This window comes from Ptychodera flava, chromosome 19 (assembly GCF_041260155.1).
Source record: "Ptychodera flava strain L36383 chromosome 19, AS_Pfla_20210202, whole genome shotgun sequence".
In the NCBI taxonomy this organism is placed as follows: Eukaryota; Metazoa; Hemichordata; class Enteropneusta; family Ptychoderidae; genus Ptychodera; species Ptychodera flava.
The window spans coordinates 30374442-30393485 of NC_091946.1; the positions used below are offsets into that span (position 1 = coordinate 30374442).

The window sequence follows — 19044 nt, forward strand, 5'->3', positions numbered from 1 at the left end:
TGAGAAGCAATTTTGTCAATATATACTATAAAGTATGTAGAGTACTTTTGTCAATAACTATTACCACGGAAACATTGCATTTCATATTGATGCATAAAAGGTGTTTTTTGTGATTCTCTGTAAAACAAATCCTTTTTAGTTCTGATTGGTGCAGCACGAATTCTGAATCAAACAAAATTTGCAGAAATCACTTTTTCTGCTCAGAGGGCATTTACGCATCTACTTAAGGGGTCTGCTTTCTACTTTGGAGGCATTTAGTTAACTACGTAGGGGATCTGCCTTCTGCTGGTGATATTTTCTTTGGGTAAACTGGCTGAAAATGGCTGCGCATATCATAGAGCGTACAGCTATTACATTTTATTTGCCTGCCATTTTGAATCACAAGCATATTTTGTTTCCTGCAAATCTTTTACAAGTAGTTATACTGAATTCTGTACTATTCAAAACTCTACATGTACAGTTTTTATGGATTTTCAGGTATTTTTTCTCCGTGTTAAACTTGTCACCACAGTCTATATGCATCTAGTGTATTATAGTACTGTTGACAAGTGAATATAAGTTCTGGCCAGAATTCTGATGTCAACATTGAAAATTGTTATTGTACACAATCTACTTTCATTAGCACTGTTAATCCTTTCTACTTGCACGTCTTTTAGAAAGGAGAGAGAAAAATTGTGCTTGTTCACAGGGGCAAAAGGTGATGAAAATATTATCAAAAGTTACAGATATTGTCAAGTCAACAAGATTATGAACAATGGAAACAGGACTGGAACTGCTCTTTAACCCTTCACCCCCTTGCGTTGTACAAAGGCCCAACAACATTATAGAAACTAAGGTGGTTGGGTCTAACTATTCGGGAGATGGGGTTGATGACCATTAATTTAATTTGAACTGGTCGGTCCTACAGGATTTTTACAGATTAGCTTGTAAATATGAAGGATACACAATCCGCTGGTCATTGGGTCAGCAACAAGGATATAAATCAATTTACGAGACATAAATCAATTTACGAGACATTGTACAGATGTAATTGTGTATAGTGTGTTGGTACTTAAATTTGCAACTTGGATTTTTTCAAAAGTTGTCAAAGAACATTCCAAAGTTCTGAACTATATATAGATAATCAGGCAGGCAGATCCTCATTTACATATTCAGTATTCATTAACAAATCAGTGATTTTTATCGTGATCATGTGACATTATAAGTCAATTGTATATGCCAGACCTTGAGCGGTAAAAGATGATATTTAAGTACAGATGTTTAGAGAGAGATTCAAATGGTATAAATTTTACAAAGAACATCATTTTGGGATGGCTATGGTATTTCAAACCCTGACAGAGCAATAACATTTGGTAATTAAATAAATATGCATACATTAAGTCTATCCATTACATTACAGGTTCAGATATATTATTGTTTGTGTGTTTTCTATGTGTTGCTATGATACAGTAACCAAGGAAATGAGCAATTTCAGGACCAGCTAGGTCAAGCTCTTTCCTTCATTTTGTCCAACCCAGTTATTGTCCTGTTTTATGTTGTATTATTGTCACCACACAGGAAGTAAAAGTTACCATATAAATCACTACTTAAATGGAAACTTTCTCAGTAGTAAGTTAAAGTAAGTACCAAATGCTGTAGTTTATGTGGAAATATTTTCCCTGGGATACTGTTTGAAGTATTTTCTGTGTCTTTAATACCTGTGTACAACCTTGTAAACACTGATACACTTTTGTGTGATGCTGTGACAATCTTGTCTCAATATTTGTGTATACATGACAATATGCAAGTTTTTCATGAACTATTCATGAAATATTCATGAATTATTCCGCAGTGTTCTCATTTATATTAAACATGGATGTAATAACTTCTAATGTTGTAACCAACAACTTTCAAGTTAACTTTACAGACAAAAGTGGTATAGTTCGTCATAAATTATTATTTTTGACATTCAATAGAGCTACCATTTGATAATCATTTTGGTATGTTCACAACTAAACATTAACCTAATAATGTCAGTCCACGGTCCCATGGCTTCAAGAATAACATGTTTTAGAATGAGTGTGGTTCATAGCAGATACACAAACTGCATTGTAATATATGCCAATAACATGGATTCTAATGGAGTCATTGTGGCTGGTCTACTAGTCGCATCATTCATGTACGGACTGTGTTGGTAACCTAAGCCATGGAAACATGAACAGACTGTGGTGGGAGAGAAACAGGAAGCTCTTGAAGATTTTCAGAAAAAAGGCCAAACAAAATAACACCATGTTTTGGCTATCGTTCCTGTAATGTTGATAATTTTACTGTCAAAATACTGAAGTTTTAGGTGAACTTCTCAGTTAGTCCAACAGTTGCACATATACGATAAAGTATGTGGCATGGCTTTAAATTAATGAAGTAATTTTGAAGTATTACATGGACAAACTTGATGTTGTTTGTTTTTCTATGTCATGGAAAAATATTTACTACTTAAAATCTATCATGTACTTATAGACAATCTGTGTAGGAGAAAGTATGTGTAAAATATAACATCACTGTGCTTTTTGTGCGTTTTTTGCTAATTGTCGAGCTAATTGTAATTTATGCTGAAATTTTGTTTTTGTATATGGATTTTTTAGTCACTCATTAGCATGTATTTCTGCCAAACACCAGAAATTGCATCTTTTTTCTGTTCAGACCAGAAATGAGACAGAAAGAATGTTATGTTCTTTCTTTTGGCAAATTCAAAGGTTTAAAACGATGTCACCGACATCTTAAGCAATACAAAGTTAACAACTGTTAAGATCATATTGTTGTTTCCACTTCATAGGTGTTATTTCACAGTGACGTTTATAACTTTTGTTTAATTAAAATCGGAAGAATTTCATTTAAATTATTAATTGAGTAGATTTTTTAAATGTTATGTGGTGATAGGCATTTGAATTAGTATCTTGATTGTTTGATTTTATATTCGATGATAATTTCTCTTTCTAGAAAAGCAATAATAACATTGATAAATCAGATATTTGAATTTCTACAGATTTATTAGACTATGTTTTAAATAAAAAATAATGTACGATAATAAAGATTGACTTTTTTCAATAAATACGACTATCAATGTGTCTTTTTTGTGAAGTGGTATCGTGGGAAGGGTAATAATATCCAAGGGAAACCAACAATATCAAGAGGGGACTCATGGGAAATTTAAGGCATAGGTGTCGTGGGACAGCTCATAATGTTGAAGGGGGTATCACAGGGCAGTCAGTGGTATTCTAGGGCACTTAATAATGTCAAGAGATGTCCCAGGGTAGGTCATGGTGCTTCAAGGGCAGCAAATGGTATCCAAGGGGTATCACAGGGCAGTCAGTGGGGTTTTAGGGCACCTAGCAGTGTCAGGGGATGTCCCAGGGCTCGCAGCACTGCTCTCCTAGGGCAGTAAACAGTATGTACATACTCAGCATGGTTTTGTATGATTTACTTCCTTATTGGGACAAATGCACCATAACACGCTGTTCAGCCAATAGAGAAAATGGTATATCATGAAAATGATACGTGGAAAGTGGCATTTTAGACCTAAAAAGTACTTGGAAAACAGATGACAAAATCCTTGAAAGTCCTTGAATTTGAAGTGACTTTGAGCATATTGACCAAAAATGATATTCTTTTGGCAGGTTTCCAGGTATAACACGATGACACTGATGTCTTAAGCAATATAAAGTTGACACAAATGAACTTGAAAAGTTGAAATGACGTCAAAATGTTGAGTTGTGAGGGAATGCTGTACATAATTTGACAGAAATATGTGGATTTGCACTCTGAGAATCAATGAACAACCAGTTTTTGAAACAACATACTTTATTTTGATAAATTGAAAAGTGTGTTGATTTTGCTATCAAACTATAAATTGGAATGTAACAGAATTCAACATCGTAACATAAAATACTACGACAGACAAGATACCGGGAGATTTCATATTACGTCAAAGGCATCTGTGAACACTGAATTGGAGATCTATGACAAAATACAGAATTCGCCATATTTGATCAGGCTACATACATGTTCCAGTCACTGAAAATATGAATAGATGGAACAAAACTCCACACACCTACAAACGTTGAAATTAAACTACACTGAGTGTAAAACAAAACATATAACTGAGTTTTGTAAAACCAGTAATGATTGACATATTAAAATTATACATTTGACATCAACATCCAATTCACACTAATTCAAATCAGATTTGTATTCTTGAAAACCCATCAAATTATATTATGACATCCATCCCTGGAGCCAGTCCAACATTAATTTGTTCTAAAACATTGCAGTTTGGTTGGTTTTGCTATCGAAAACAGTGAACTTGGGCGACAGTATGGTGATAAAAGGGTTAGGAACACAGTTTCTGTCACCACCTGGCATGGCTTTGTCAGTTGCTAGTTTGAGATACATGTACACTTTAAGGTAGAAAACGCCTTGGGGACAGATGTTTGGACTCTAAAACTTCTACAATTCCTTCCTGATATACCACTTGTGGAGGTTCATTTTAAAGCTCTTGGTGTAAGAAAACTTTTCACAGGCTTAGTTTTTCGAAATTCGAAAATTTTATTTTTCTCCATAGAATTAACACAGGGATAGTGGCCATTTAGAATTTTAATATCTGTAAATCTTGAGTTATTTGTTTCTCTAGTACCAAAATTTGCATGATGATCCCCATTTTTTATTCTTGATTTTGAAACAATGTTTGAAAGATTCCTCAAGGAAAGTTTGAGCAAAAGTTTAAGTCTTTCGCTTTTGAGGCGCACTCTACCTTAAGGTGAAGAATTACAGCTAGAATACTTGTACAGACCGAGGTTGAATCTTTTGAAAATGTTTTCACACACTCCTGCTTTGGAGACACTCTGAATTTGATTAGAAGGCCACCTATCTTTCGGTAATGTGTGCAGCTTAAATAAGGCCACCTAGGTCAAAGGAAAATCAGTACCTAGAAAACAGTGTGCTAAAAATATGTCTATAATTCATAATGAAAGATTGATAACAGATCCTGTTTTCTGTAAAAAAGCAAGATTAAATAAAGCAAATGGCGGATAGCCTTCAAAACATTAGATACAATTTACAGGCTAAGCGATCTGAACAGGAAATAAGACAATAACAATACATATTGTTTATAAAGTGAAACTAAATTTAGCTACCTGAATACACACACTGACAACATACATCTTTTTCTCCATGCCAATCTAAAATACACATGTCATAAATAAAACAAAACCTCTAACAAAAATAGGACTGTATCTTTATATATGTGTGCTTGGTAACAAAAGAAGTCAGTTTTGATGTCACCTCTCACACTTGCCTGCCGCATACTTGTGAGAAACAAAGTGGCTATAATACACAATACTATCTTACAGAGCAGTGTTCTATAAACTTGAACTTCCATTGAATATCAGTGTTACAACTTAATTTTAACCAAAGATATTCAACAGATTTGATTGTTGTTTCCCAAGTTATCCATGGAATTTTCCTGGATACTACCTTTGATTTCTGTTGGCTTGAAAAAAAGAAATTGGAACTGAACGTCTGAAGAATTAAGTCAAATGGGGAAATAAGTCTTCATATAGGACTCAGAGAATAGCTGCCAGCATTGGAAATCAATAAAACAAAAGTTGCGAAAAGAGAGACAGCGAGAAAGAAAAAAAAAAGAAAAACACAAGTAGAACTATATCATATTGAGTTTCAAATTCTGGTGACTTCAAGGAACTGGAATTTTGGGATTATATGTTGTGCAATAAAAGTGCTATGATGTCAAAAGGCCACAAATAAATTTAAAAGAAATGATGACTGTTGATGAAAGCCATAAACGTTATGTGCAGCTGGCTAGAACTCAAATACATATTCCCAGACTTGCTGGTGTCATATATTCTCTGGCAAACGTGTTCTTGTAATGTCTTCAATGTGACCAGAAAAGCCTAGGAAACCTGTCTGTTCTTGAAATTAAAGCTACTTGATAGGATTTTGCTAAATTTGTTTTACAGTTTTACACGTTGGTAATGCCTCCCTGGTGAATCAAGCGTGTGCCGCTGGATTGCTCATGGCATCCAATACGCATTCCACTTGTCAGATCTCCGGATTGGTTTTCACTAGGGTCGTGACTTGACCTACTTTTCCAGGCTGAGAAACCATGTCACTTGAGCAATGACCGACTTGTGACGAACAACGAAGAAGAAATCATCTGACTTGAGAAATCATTAAAACCTTGCTGAGCTCTCATAAAAACGGGCCACAAGGTGCCACAGAAACTTAGATCTGCTTCGGAAAGCAAAATCAACAGTTCCGAAAGCAGCACAAGTGGGGTAGCCAGAGAAAATATCTTGCCAACAAACCTATCAGTGTACTAATATTCAACAAAAGCCAAAACATGTAATATGGAATAAAAGACATATCAAACAAGCAGAGTCATGATTGCAGACCTGAGTGTTCAAACCAAATGTACCGTATCTACAAACATATTTACAAATGTAAGAACCATCAATTGATTGGTTGTCTGACAAAAATGGCACCTGCATGCTCTAACTTGACAAGTTTTGATTGACCTCATCGTGTGATAAAATATAAATTACACTAATTTCATTTGAAAACCAGCATTGTGACAATTCAGAATGGATATCCATGATAACAAACTAAGTACACAGTCATTGTGATTTCTGTGATTCTCTTCTCTGAATTTAAAACTTGAAATCCCTGGTAATTGTCCTTGACTGTAAGTCAAAACTAAGCTGCAATAACTCTTTAAAATCATATCATGTATAGGTATGATTGTGAAGTCTGTACATCTATTTTCAATCAGATTGCCTCTACATATTACTTCATAAACTCTACAATTACTCAAAGTAAGTTTGCTAGGAAATATTTGATTATTGGAAATGTCTGTGTTTTTGTCCAGTGTGACAAATGGATCTCATACATAGGATTAACTTTTCAACAGAAAAACCACACTCAAATATAACAATGACAGACATCATAACATTTTTGTAAAACTAAGACAAGAAGTTGTGTGAGTAAATGAATGAAAGCTGCGATCTCAACCTGAACCCTTTCACAACCATAGTTTAGCCCAAACCCATTGTTAACTATGGTGAGTGCGGACCGGTTTACAAGAAGTCAAGGGTGAACAGGTTAAAATTGAAATTACAAAACTCAACAATTGCAAACTTGGAGAGGCTTGTCAAAACATCTACTTTCTCTGTCAATGAAGTGAAATCGTCTGGGATCTGCAAACTCTCTTCATTTCTGATATAATTCCTCATAAAAGGAATCAGCCTTTCAGATCTAATGAAGTCACTTCATGACTTCTGAAGTTGAACAACTGTTGGTATCCTGTGACAGATAGTGGTGACGTAGAAATATCAAACACCATATCATATCATATCATATCATATCATATCATATCATATCATCATTATATTATATCATACCATTTCACATCAGATCTCATCACTTTGCTTTGCATCATATCATATCATATCATATCATATACCCATGCCCATATTGCTACATCCTAGTGACGTTCAACGTAAAATATCAGCCGTGATATTTCACGGTAAACGTCGAGATATGCACGATGAACGTCATCAGTTTTAGAGTTTTCCCGAACTACATTAGCAGTTTGTTGGTAAACAACGTAAACAACAAAATGGCTGCCGCTCCCCGCCTGCGAAGCGATGTCGCCGACGTAAAAACTTGAAGGGCTTCGAGGAACACGGGTATTTCTGGTCGCAAAATACGGGAATATCACGTTGAGTCTTGAAATGTTTTACAATGGTATTTTTTTTGGTCAAGTTCTAGCAAACATACTGCCGTTCGCACGGCGCCGGCACTGTGCACGGTCTCCACCGAACATGTAGTGAGCGCGTGGCGTGACAGCGATGTCGCGCGCGCGACGACTGTTGACATGGCAACTCTAAAGGTAAACTAACAAAATGGCGTCCCCTCTCCGCGCGAGCTCCGTGCTGTACGACGATCGAAATCAGGATAGATTTAAAGCTGAGCAGTTTTTGATCGGTTACAGTTGTAATAGCATATTGCACCTTAAAATGTTCCTTCTGTATGACGATTTTTGAATCCCGGTATCTTAATTCTTCTTGGGTTTCATTGAGATATGGACGACTTGCAGCGATGTCGCGCGTGATGTTTACATCTTCGTCGTATACTTTATGAATGAAGCCTGTTCACATAAACATTCTGATATTATGCGCAAGGCGTAATAAAGTAAAGCCTCAAAATTAAAGGTTTTTCGTTCTATTAGTAAAAATTCCCTAAAATTATGGGCATGGATATATGATAAATCGGTTATTACCCAATATCGCCTGTTCCTTGTGTCGTATCAGCATTCGTGTCATTTGTGCTGCGTCAAACACTCGACTTCGTCTCGTGTCTGACGTAGCACAAATGACACTCATGCTGATACGGCACAGGAACAGGCGATATTGGGTAATAAACTCTAAATATCATATCATATCATATCATATCATATCATATCATGTCATGTTATATCATACCACACCATATCATATCATATGGCCTATATCATATCATATCACAGCAAACACAACAGATAAAGATTTTTGTAACGCTTATTCTATCCATTTACCATCTGCCTTGTTGGAGCATTTATCACATGGTTGATACATAAGTCAGTAGTTAAATGGACAACACGGTAACAGGGATGGGGGTATCTCATGATTTGAAAAGTTTCAAAGTATTATACACTGTGAAAATAATGCTGCTTTCACAATCGGTATTACGCTTAGTGAAAGAGCTGCTTTTTGTGATTATTTTTGTTGAAAATAACCAAAAGTACATACATACAACACTTGACAAGCAGAGAAAACATCAATATAAAATGGCCTCGTGTTACCTGCAAACTATCTTTTTAAAACTGTTTTTGTCATTCGTCCAGATCATAAACTTAGAAATGTCAAACAAGAGTTCTGGATCTTAATTAAAACTGTTTCCATTAAAACTAAAAATACCAAAATAAGCATTTTTCTTTTCTAATAATTCAGATAAAAACTGAAATACAGCAGTTGTCATGGTGACAAGAAAAACATACTATTTCTAGTGAAAAATATGAATAAAAATAACATGATTGTTTGCGTGAAGAGTTGTAGGAGTGTAAATTACATAGTGAGATTATTGAGTATAATGACAACATCTTGTCCAAATAACCAGGTCACTTTAAAACCATTACATCCACTGTAGAATATATATATATATACATAAGATATCTGATGTAAGTATTTCTGAAACATGTTGAAATAGGAACAAAGGTGAAGATTGGAAGACTGGACAGTCAGTAAACTCATCTACCACAACGTCTAATAAAAGACTTCCTTATATAACGTTTCTTTTACATCTTTTACATAAAAACAAGAATTTACAAAAGTACAAAATAACGGTAACTATTCTGTACGGCACGACGTGGCTGATTAAAGGTGTTGGATGTTTTCTCAAATCTTTAGCAGGCAGAAGGAAAGTTGACTTTAATTAAGTGATTGCATCGCAAAAGACACCCTCAGATTTCCAGCAAGCAGGGAAAAAAATGAGAAATTTGTCACATGATTGGGGGAGGGGGAGGAGGCAGTTGATGTTCACTTGATGTAGAAAGTAATATTTTTATATGTCTATGCACAACGCCAAGTCAAAGATCAGATTGGAAAAAATTGCTTGTACATATATAACTTACTCTATTTCTAGAAGGTCAAGATTAGCAAAGTCTGGAAGGCAGTGGTATTCGACTCAAAAAGTAAAGCATAACTACATTTCTTTTCAATTTGTTTCTAACGTTTTCAGAAATATAAAAATACAAAGTTGCATTAATGTGCTTGAAAGGAACACACACTGCATTAAGTAATCTCTAAAATATGCTAACAAGCACCAAATGAAAAACATTTGTGGAAATCAATGTTGAGGTGGTTGCTCAGCGAATGAGAAATTTGTTCAATGATCGTTTGTAACTATGATTTTGTCAAGCAATAAATCAGCATCAGTGAAGCAATGCAATGAAAGAATTCATTGATTCAATGATGCAGGTCAATGAATGAATGAATGAACATACAACTGGCCTTAGAAATGAATCAATGACTGTGTAAAACTGTCATAATCATTAAAGGTATACTGTCACCTGTTCCAATTTTGCCACAGTTACCATGGAAAGAGAAAATCTAACCAATCACAGATTTTAAGCGGGTGGCCGCTTTTTAAAAACAGCGCCCTCACATGGGCATTTTGGATACTAAGGAATGCCCCTTTTACCATATATGGGCATATTTAGATTACAGTTGACTGTATACCTTTAATGTGAATCTGAAAATAACTTAGTGACAGCAGCAAATCAATACCATATTGTTTCTTTCCTGCCTCAGCAACTTGGCTGCTGTATGAAAGGTCTACACATACAATGAACTCATCATTTAAGATAATAAATGAATGTCTCAATCAAGTTATCAAATGAACAAATCAGTGAAGTTATCAAATGAACAAATCAGTGAAGATATAAAATGAATAAATCAATGAATTCACAAAATGAATCCACCGATAAGCATTGACAGTTGTCAATTAGCTGCCCTACAATACAATAATATGTACAATTACAACTGCATCAACTCTTCAAATATTTATATGTGAAACTTCCAAAACACAATGACTTAATCAATTTTCCCATGTCAAGCAATTCTGGTTTTATGAGACAATTTTGTTTTGGGCTGGAAACAAAATTACATTTGACTTCTAATGTACAAAGTAAAGGCCCACTACCAATTTCCTGAATTTGTGAGTTTTTTCAAGTGGTCCGTCCATAAGCAGAACGTCATTTTTTGAATTCAGGTGATATTCTTGCAAAACTTGTAAGCGATTCCCGGTAAAAATGTGAGCTAGGTAAAACTCTGTGGTAAGTAAAAAGTGTGACAAAAGCTATGTGGAATGGAAAGAATGGGCAAAACTTTATGGTGAATGAATATTTGGAAAACTCCAAGTACGTGAATGTTTTGCAAAATGCCAGGTAAGTGAATGTGGGTAAAACTCTGCCTGGGAAGAACTCAAGGTCAAATACAAGTTCTATAACACTGTGGTATGTGGTATCTATGGAAAACTATGTACGTGGTCAGAGAGTGTTTGGCAAAACCTATGGCAAGTGAAAGTTGAGATGATACTGTGTGGTAAATGAAAGATTTGTAAAATTTGGTGGTGAGTGTAAATTTGAACAAAATAAAAGTCATGGATCAGTGTACATACTGTAAAGCCTGGCAAAGTACACGACAGGTCAAATTTGACAAATCACAGAGATAGGTTACAGTATGCGAAATACAGGTACTTTCAGATGGGCAAAAGCTTGGCAAGATTGTCTGATAAAGGAAAGCTACACACACTATAATGGGAAGTGTGGTAAGAGAACACCCAGTTAAACTATGTCGCAAGCTAAAGGGCTTGTTGATTAAAAAACAAGGATTCCTACAGTTGAGAGGATGGAAGCATTTGATGTGAAAATATAGGATTGCAGTCTATCATCAGATGATTTCAGTGTGTTTGTAAATTAAGAATTTGACAAATTAGAGTTCTGACTGGAATTTACCGACATGTCATGAAGAAGTGTCATAAACCTTCCTGTGTTGGTTAATGAACTGAGAATGCACACTAAAGTCAAGGCTGGGGACCCCATACAGGAAATCAGATATAGAGAGCAGGAAATTGTAAATGCATAATGAAATAGCCGGAAATGAAGAAGAATTGAAACTGGTTACCTGAATACTGCTTTCAGAAAGCAAGGCAGTTTCATACACATCAGATCAAGGAGTTCACTGTCTGTGTGAACATGCCTTGATTTCAAATTTTTTTTGTAAAATCTCAACTTTTTATGCAGTTTTGTCCAAACTTTCAATTCACAGGATTTCTCAGGGTGTGGTTATCTTTGTCAGCAATATTTGGCATAGGAGCAGATGGACATTAACCCTTTGAGCGCCAAAGTTTATTTTTGTCCCCTACATAAAATAAATCCCTGTCAATTTTTCTCAGATTTTTGCCAAAATTTTGAGAAAAAACTGTAGCCAATGAAATGTGATATCCATTTGGTCCAAAATTATCAAAAAATTACAGAAAAATTCATAAAAATTGGTAAAATTTTGTACTAAAATTTTGGCGGGAGAAAATTACAGCGCTCAAAGGGTTAAGTACAGCACATCTAGTGGGAAGTGATTGTAAAATGTCACAGACTTATGGCATTAATTTCTGGATTATCATCACTGTCCATTGTTCTACACACTTGGCAGTTCAAAGCTTGCCAAGTCAGATCAGATTTTACGGCAACTTAAAGACCTGTACACAGTAACCTAAGGATACACATGAGATCTTCAACAGGGTGGTAAAACATGATTTTTTTTCTGCGATGAGAGCTTTCACATTTTTTTCAGATTTAGCTTAGCATGTACACATTTTTCCAAAATGCCACACCCTATGATCTGGTTTCAAGTATGTGAAGTTTTTACAGCAAATTTTCTAAGCAAATTTTTGTCCTACAGAATATTTTCCATTTTGACCAAAACCTTAAAATGATCTAGTAGACAATCCTGTAGACTAGATAGATGTGTATATACAATGCAGTACCAAACATCAAGAGATGTGTATATACAATGCAGTACCAAACATCAAGTGTGGGCTATTAAAATAGATGATGTTTGCCTGAGAGTTGGCTTTGCGGAAATAAACATTTACTAAACCGTAGGCAATGACCCTTTAATCTTCCTGGCCGAGACAATGCCAGGCAAAACCACAGGAAGCGACTAATAGGTACAAGTGCTATCTTTCAACATGGTATTACGTACATTACAAATCTCCTATCAATCATTTTTTGACGTTCCATTCACAAACCATCAAAACACAACCACATCAGGCCCTTGATATAACCAGAATGGTGCTTTTCAAACTATAAACTATACACATTCAGTGACTGAAGATCAAATTTGGCAATTTTGAAAAATACTTTAGTAGACAGCCACGCCCGACCCTGTCAACACGACAATATTTTTTACATGTAAGTTTCAGAATGTTTACAAGCATTGTCATATGTTCAACGCCTATACAAATTTGTTGAAATACATCGCCATGTGTGGTCAGCGTATCTCAAGGAAGAGGGGTCAACTAAAGACAAGAACGACAATAGCATGATTGCTCTAAAAATCAGAATTCCGTGAGGTTCTATGATTCGTAAAACCATTGAGTTAATACAAATCCCACTGCGTTTTGAGAGCATTTAGACAAACACACATGTACTGAGATAGAAACGCGGCCTTCTCCATTCACTTATCTGTTACTGCAACGCTTCAAATGTACTCTTGGGTTCAATGGGACTTTGCCTGTCAAAGATAAAAATAAAACAGAATTGTGAGAAATATTGCCACAGTTTGGACGCCAGTTCATTGCACTTAGACTGCACAAGCAGCAAGTGGATTGAGTAGAAAATACAATTGACTGTATATTAAGTACGTAGTATTAATGAGCTGTGTCCCTGGATCGGGAAAGTGCAACTGATAAAAGACATGTCCTTGGGTGAACCTTTTGATGAAGTTTAACACCCTACTCATATCGCAGTTCAAATCATTCAGTTTGATAGACTTCGGGGATGGAGGCACCCGTGGACTCGACCGATAAATTTAGCAGAGACCATAATCTCTAGGTTGCTCTGTTCTACATTTCACAGCGGCTAGAATCGCTGACAGAACATCAGATTGAAATTTTTGGAGCAAAATGTGACAAAAATTGGAAGGCAGGTTTGGCAGCAAATCAAACTGAGCTGGTTGGCGTGTGTACGACATGGCATGAACTGATTTTAGTACATGTCTAACTAATGCTATACGTCTCAATGAATCACTCCAGTTAATTTGATTGAATTCCAAATGAAAGTAGCGATCTGCTGATTATCGGAATAACATTTTCCCCTTCGATGAATGCAATTTTAACAAACCAGCAGTGAGAAAAAACTTGTTAATGGTGACACGTTCTATGTATTTAAGCTATTTTAGGGTTCAAGGTGGGTCAGTTTCAAGAGGTCAAACTGCATAGGGTCAACTGCAATTTATGCAAAGGGTCAAAATGTATAGAGCTGGGGTCAAAGTTCATAGGGGTCAAATACAAATTATTTGAAACCTCAATGTGCAAGGTCAGTCAATTACAAGATATTAAATTTCACATTGAGTCAGTTGAAACAATTTTACCATTTTATGGTTCATAAAGAACCGACTGCAATGATTTTATGGAGTTAAAGTTCATGGTCAGTAAGTTGCAATTATTCAAGATGATTTTATTTTACTCTGAGCTTCTTTAGAAAAGATTACAATATTACCAGATATGCATAAAGACATGTAAATTATACATAAGTTTACTGCAAGATTGTGTTAATTTCATTTTACATCATTTATTGCAATGTAAAATAGATTGAAATTGTACTTCATGGTGTATGGTCTGCACTTTAGGTCAAAACAAGAAAGTTTTGTCTCTCATCATAGTCTTTGTGTGCCATTTTTTGTTTGTGTGAAAAAAAATTATATGAAATATAACTGTATGCTACTGCTACACATGGCAGAAAATATTAATACGCGTAGGATTATTACTATGTATAGGACAATATGTACATTCTGAACAGTGAACTGATAGTTGTAATTTTACTCTGTGTTGAATTGTAGGTGCATGAAAAAATTCTTGTTTTTGTTATTTTCATGCCTGACTCTGTAGCTGGATATTGTGAGCATAAAAAAAGTGTCACAGCATCATTTTTGTAAGAGACTTACGATGAGAAATAAATGTGTCATTTTGTTTTTGGCAAGAGAGACATCACTTCACTCTTATATCACTAAAACATGTAAAACAAAAGGTGATTAGGAAATTTGCAAATGTGTGAGGGCGCTATTCACTTACTCGCTTCCATACTTGGTATCTTTCTGTACTTGCTTGAAATACTGTTTGTGTTCTTGTTCTAGACATACGATCACATCTCGCAGAGATTTCAAAGTTTCAACTGCTGCATTGATGTCATCCAACACAATCGTACAACCATTTATAACAATGGTTTCTGAATCTGAGTCATCTTTGGGTAAATCTGCAGAAACAGTCAAAAAGACATCATTCCAATTAGTTACTCTCCATAGAAGTAATCAGATGTTGTTTTTTTAACCCCTTCACAACTATACTTCGGCTTATTAAAATTCACTCTTATCAATGGGGAGGTGAGGACATGTTTACCAGGCATGGGGAGGGGTGAAAAGGTTAGGTTTTTCACATCATGATTGAATACATGAAGGAAAACATACATATTTTTCTCACAATAGGAAAGTTTCAACATTAATTTACATTTCTTTATTTATCTTGAGTGCACAGATGACTGACATATTTTTTCACAATGGTGATATTACAAAGAGCACACTTGGATAATGACTAGAATATTTTCAAAGTACAAATGTGTACAGTCATGAGAACCATGAAATAATTCTATCCACTGTTCTGTAAGATGTTACATGATGTCTATGTAGACAAAGAGTTTTAAAGTAATAAGTAAATTATCTGTGGATGATTTTGTCATGATGTTAAAGTTATTGGGGAAAGTGGTTGACAAACTTGTTCTCTTGTGCACATTTGAAAGATGGTATTTTGTTAAATTCCGTTGAAATTAAAAGAATATTTGAGCAATGCCCACTTTCAGTTTTCATCAAAATTACAAAGCAAATTTTTACGGTAATAAAACACCTAATAAGGGAATGACTTAAACTTTTACTCAACTTTTCGTCAATGAAACTTTCAACCAAACTATTTCATCATCAAGAACAAAAATTGGGGGTCACTGTACAAATTTTGGTACCAGAGAAACATGTTATCAACTATTTACTATATTTTAAATTCAAAATGGCCGTCATCCCTGTGTTAAATTGATACAGTCATCGGAACTGCGCTCAAAGGTCGTATAGGACCCATACGACCAATGTAAACACTGTATCCAAGGCACGACAGTGATTGATGAAAGTTAAAACATGTCTGTCATAATCTACATTCTATAATTTTATGTTGCAGCTATGATGATGAGGTACATCTAGATATTATGCACGAAATACATTGTTTGTAAACAAGAAACTCATACGGACGCAGTTTCGATAACGGTTTCCCTTTAACTGTATTGGGAAAAATTAAATTTTTTGATATTCACAAAAATATGATGGGTGCAACTTTTTACTCCACAAGCTTCAAAATGAGCGCCAACAAGTGATAGACCTAAAAAAGATTGTACAATGTTGAAAGGCCAATATTCTGTCTCCGATGGACATTCTAAATTAATATGAAAACTTAGACAATTTACTGTATATGAACATCCTTGTACATAAAGTAATTCAAAATATTATTCAATACATTGGCAAAAAGAAAAACAAACAAAAAACCTTACCTATCAACTTTTCAAGTGTTTCTAAATGCATGAAGAATATTGAGTGTATCCTTTCCAGTTCTCTGTCGACATCGATGTCAATTTTGATTCCTGCAGCTAGTCCACTGTCAAAAATGAAATCAACCACAACACCATCGTTAATACAGAAATGAAGAATCCATTGTCACTTTTGTTTAAGGCAGTATGCAAATTGAAAGTGAAAGACTTAAACTTTTGCTCAAACTTTCCTCAATGAAGCTTTCGACCAATCTAACACCAAATAAACAATAAAAATCAGGGGTCACTGTACAAATTTGATACAAGAGAGAGAAAAGACTTGAGATTTCCCAATATTTTAAATTCGAAATGGCCACCATCCCTGTGTTAAAGGGGAAGTTCACCAAGGCTGATTTTCACATATGGGCTAGCTTTTGTATCCACTTATTCTGGAAAAGCTGTGTTTGCCGCTTATAACTCGTATGAATTTTTACAAAAACGGACAAAAATGGTGGCAGAAGTTGCATCATGGGAAAGTTGAATCATGGGAAAAGTGCCAAGCTTGGCACTGTCATCACCTGATATGGCAGGGACCATCTTTTTAAAGCCGCCGTTCTCAATCCCAGGATCGCGCATTAGTGGGTACTCCACCCTGTCAACATAGTATCGTTTTCATTGTTTTGCGTCAAACGCCGCTATATTAGTAGATTTACAAACATAAATTCACGTCGAACGTCGATGAGCACGTCGGAGAACGTACATTTTGGCATGAGGTGTTTTCACCATACTTGGTGCGTTCGAGTTACAGATTTCACCGATTCCGGCAGTGTGTCGCTTGGCGCCGGATGCGGACAGTGTCCTCGACCATCTTCCCCCCATACTGTCTATGCCTCGATCCACAAAATTACAAGTCAATATACTGGTATGTAAAAAACACAATCTGCATCGTTCGAATCTCTCAAATTCTTAGAAGCACTGTTTTATTAAATTTGGAAACATCGGTGTCGAAATAACATAAAATGAGTATTTCCTGAAGATTGAACCATGATCCCGACGTACTCAACCAGCCCAACGTAAAACTTTTATGAGGCCAAGATGGCGGTCAGAAGTCAGAAAACAAGTCCAGATCATCGTGTATTACATTATTTGCCAATTTGTGTTGCGAGACGTCGTTTGAATTGTAACCAAAAAAGTACAAAAATCAGATGCATTTCGAAAACTCGGACAGGAAATCTCGTAATTTAAAATTTCTCAGACGTAATGAACTTTGATCGATATGCAGCGGAACTGCATGGCGTCGGTTATCGATAAGATGGCACTTGCTCACGAGGCTACGTACACTCGAAGTGACAGCGGAACGAAACAGAGGAAGTCAAATCATCCTTTTTTTAGCTCCATGGTCAAATAAACATTTCGTTTATTAGTAGACTCACAGAGGTACAAACGACACTCCATGGGAAACTATACACGGATACCGTACCGCTTCACACCTCTGTGCCGGGGTATTGAACATTTCTTGATTTGTCATTCTGAGTTTAGTATCATTAGTTTGGCAATGACAACGTGTCTATCTGACTCTGACTCTGTCGGAAGTATTGGGATATCCTTGACCGGACACACGCTTGGCGTGATGAGTGATTTTTGGCCCGAAAACAGCATCTGATGCAGGCCGATGACGTACTCGTCAAAAGAAGAGAACTGATATGCCATTTTGCGTGACTTTTGTTGTCCGATCGTTATATCCAAATTTGCCCGGCGTACCATACACATTTGCCATCGTTGGGTGTACGGTAGAAGCCACAAAACCAAACCAAACGGCCCTTTTCAGGGCCATCAAACTTTCCAGTAAGAGAGAACCCGATAATACATTTTCTTTTTCACGGCACGTCTTGTGGAGGGACCGTGTCCACGGTTACTAAGATGTAATCGACTTGAATGTAGTCTGATCACGTTTTTATCCCCAGCAATGCGGCGGGTAGGTGCAAAAGTTGGAGAACTGTGAAGAAACTATTGCGCACGTCTTTCGACACTGGAAATCTTGACACATATTTTATTTATTTCAGTCACCATTAGCAGATAAGGCGAATGCTAATCGACATTAGGTACACATCCAGCTGACTCGTGTCTTACTTTGCACAAGGTTTGATTGACAGTGATATTCAAATCCCCATCAGCGTCCTCTGGGTCGACGTTCTCACTGGCCACACACAATTACTCACTAAAATTGTACCGAAAACTTGAGTCATTATGCATTGATCAGGTATTTACCCTGCTGTAGAGCATTCCCATTTCATAAATTTTCATAAAAAAACACGCAAAAAACCGCAATCTGTGGAGCTCTCAGTTCAAGCTACTCGCACGGCGTCTCTTTGCATAATGAGCGTCCTCTCATGTAATCCGGTATTTATAACCAATGGGCGTCTTTAAATGGGTATGGCATTGTCATTCATGTTCACACCAGGCTTTGATCATTTTCATAACAATGGTTTAAGTTTTGCAAATACTGATAGCCTGGCGTGAACATGAGTGAGTGGTTTGATTTCAAATCAGCATATAGCTGGTTAAAACACACAGGTATTGCTGTAAATTTCATTGATCACTTGTATTTTTGTACTTGT

At 35.9% G+C, this 19044-nt stretch overlaps 1 protein-coding gene across 1 annotated transcript in view; it reads right to left on the reverse strand.

Moving 5' to 3' along the window:
* Positions 1-8866: 8866 nt before the first annotated feature.
* Positions 8867-19044, reverse strand: part of LOC139119237 (ras GTPase-activating protein 3-like) — a 38568-nt gene continuing 28390 nt past the window's right edge. Inside the window, exons 22-24 of the mRNA XM_070682926.1 lie at positions 16451-16554; positions 14938-15118; positions 8867-13379 (exon numbers count right to left, since the gene is read on the reverse strand). Of these exons, the coding sequence (XP_070539027.1) occupies positions 13334-13379; positions 14938-15118; positions 16451-16554 (331 nt within the window). The 3' untranslated portion in view covers positions 8867-13333. The remainder of the gene's footprint in view (positions 13380-14937; positions 15119-16450; positions 16555-19044) is intronic.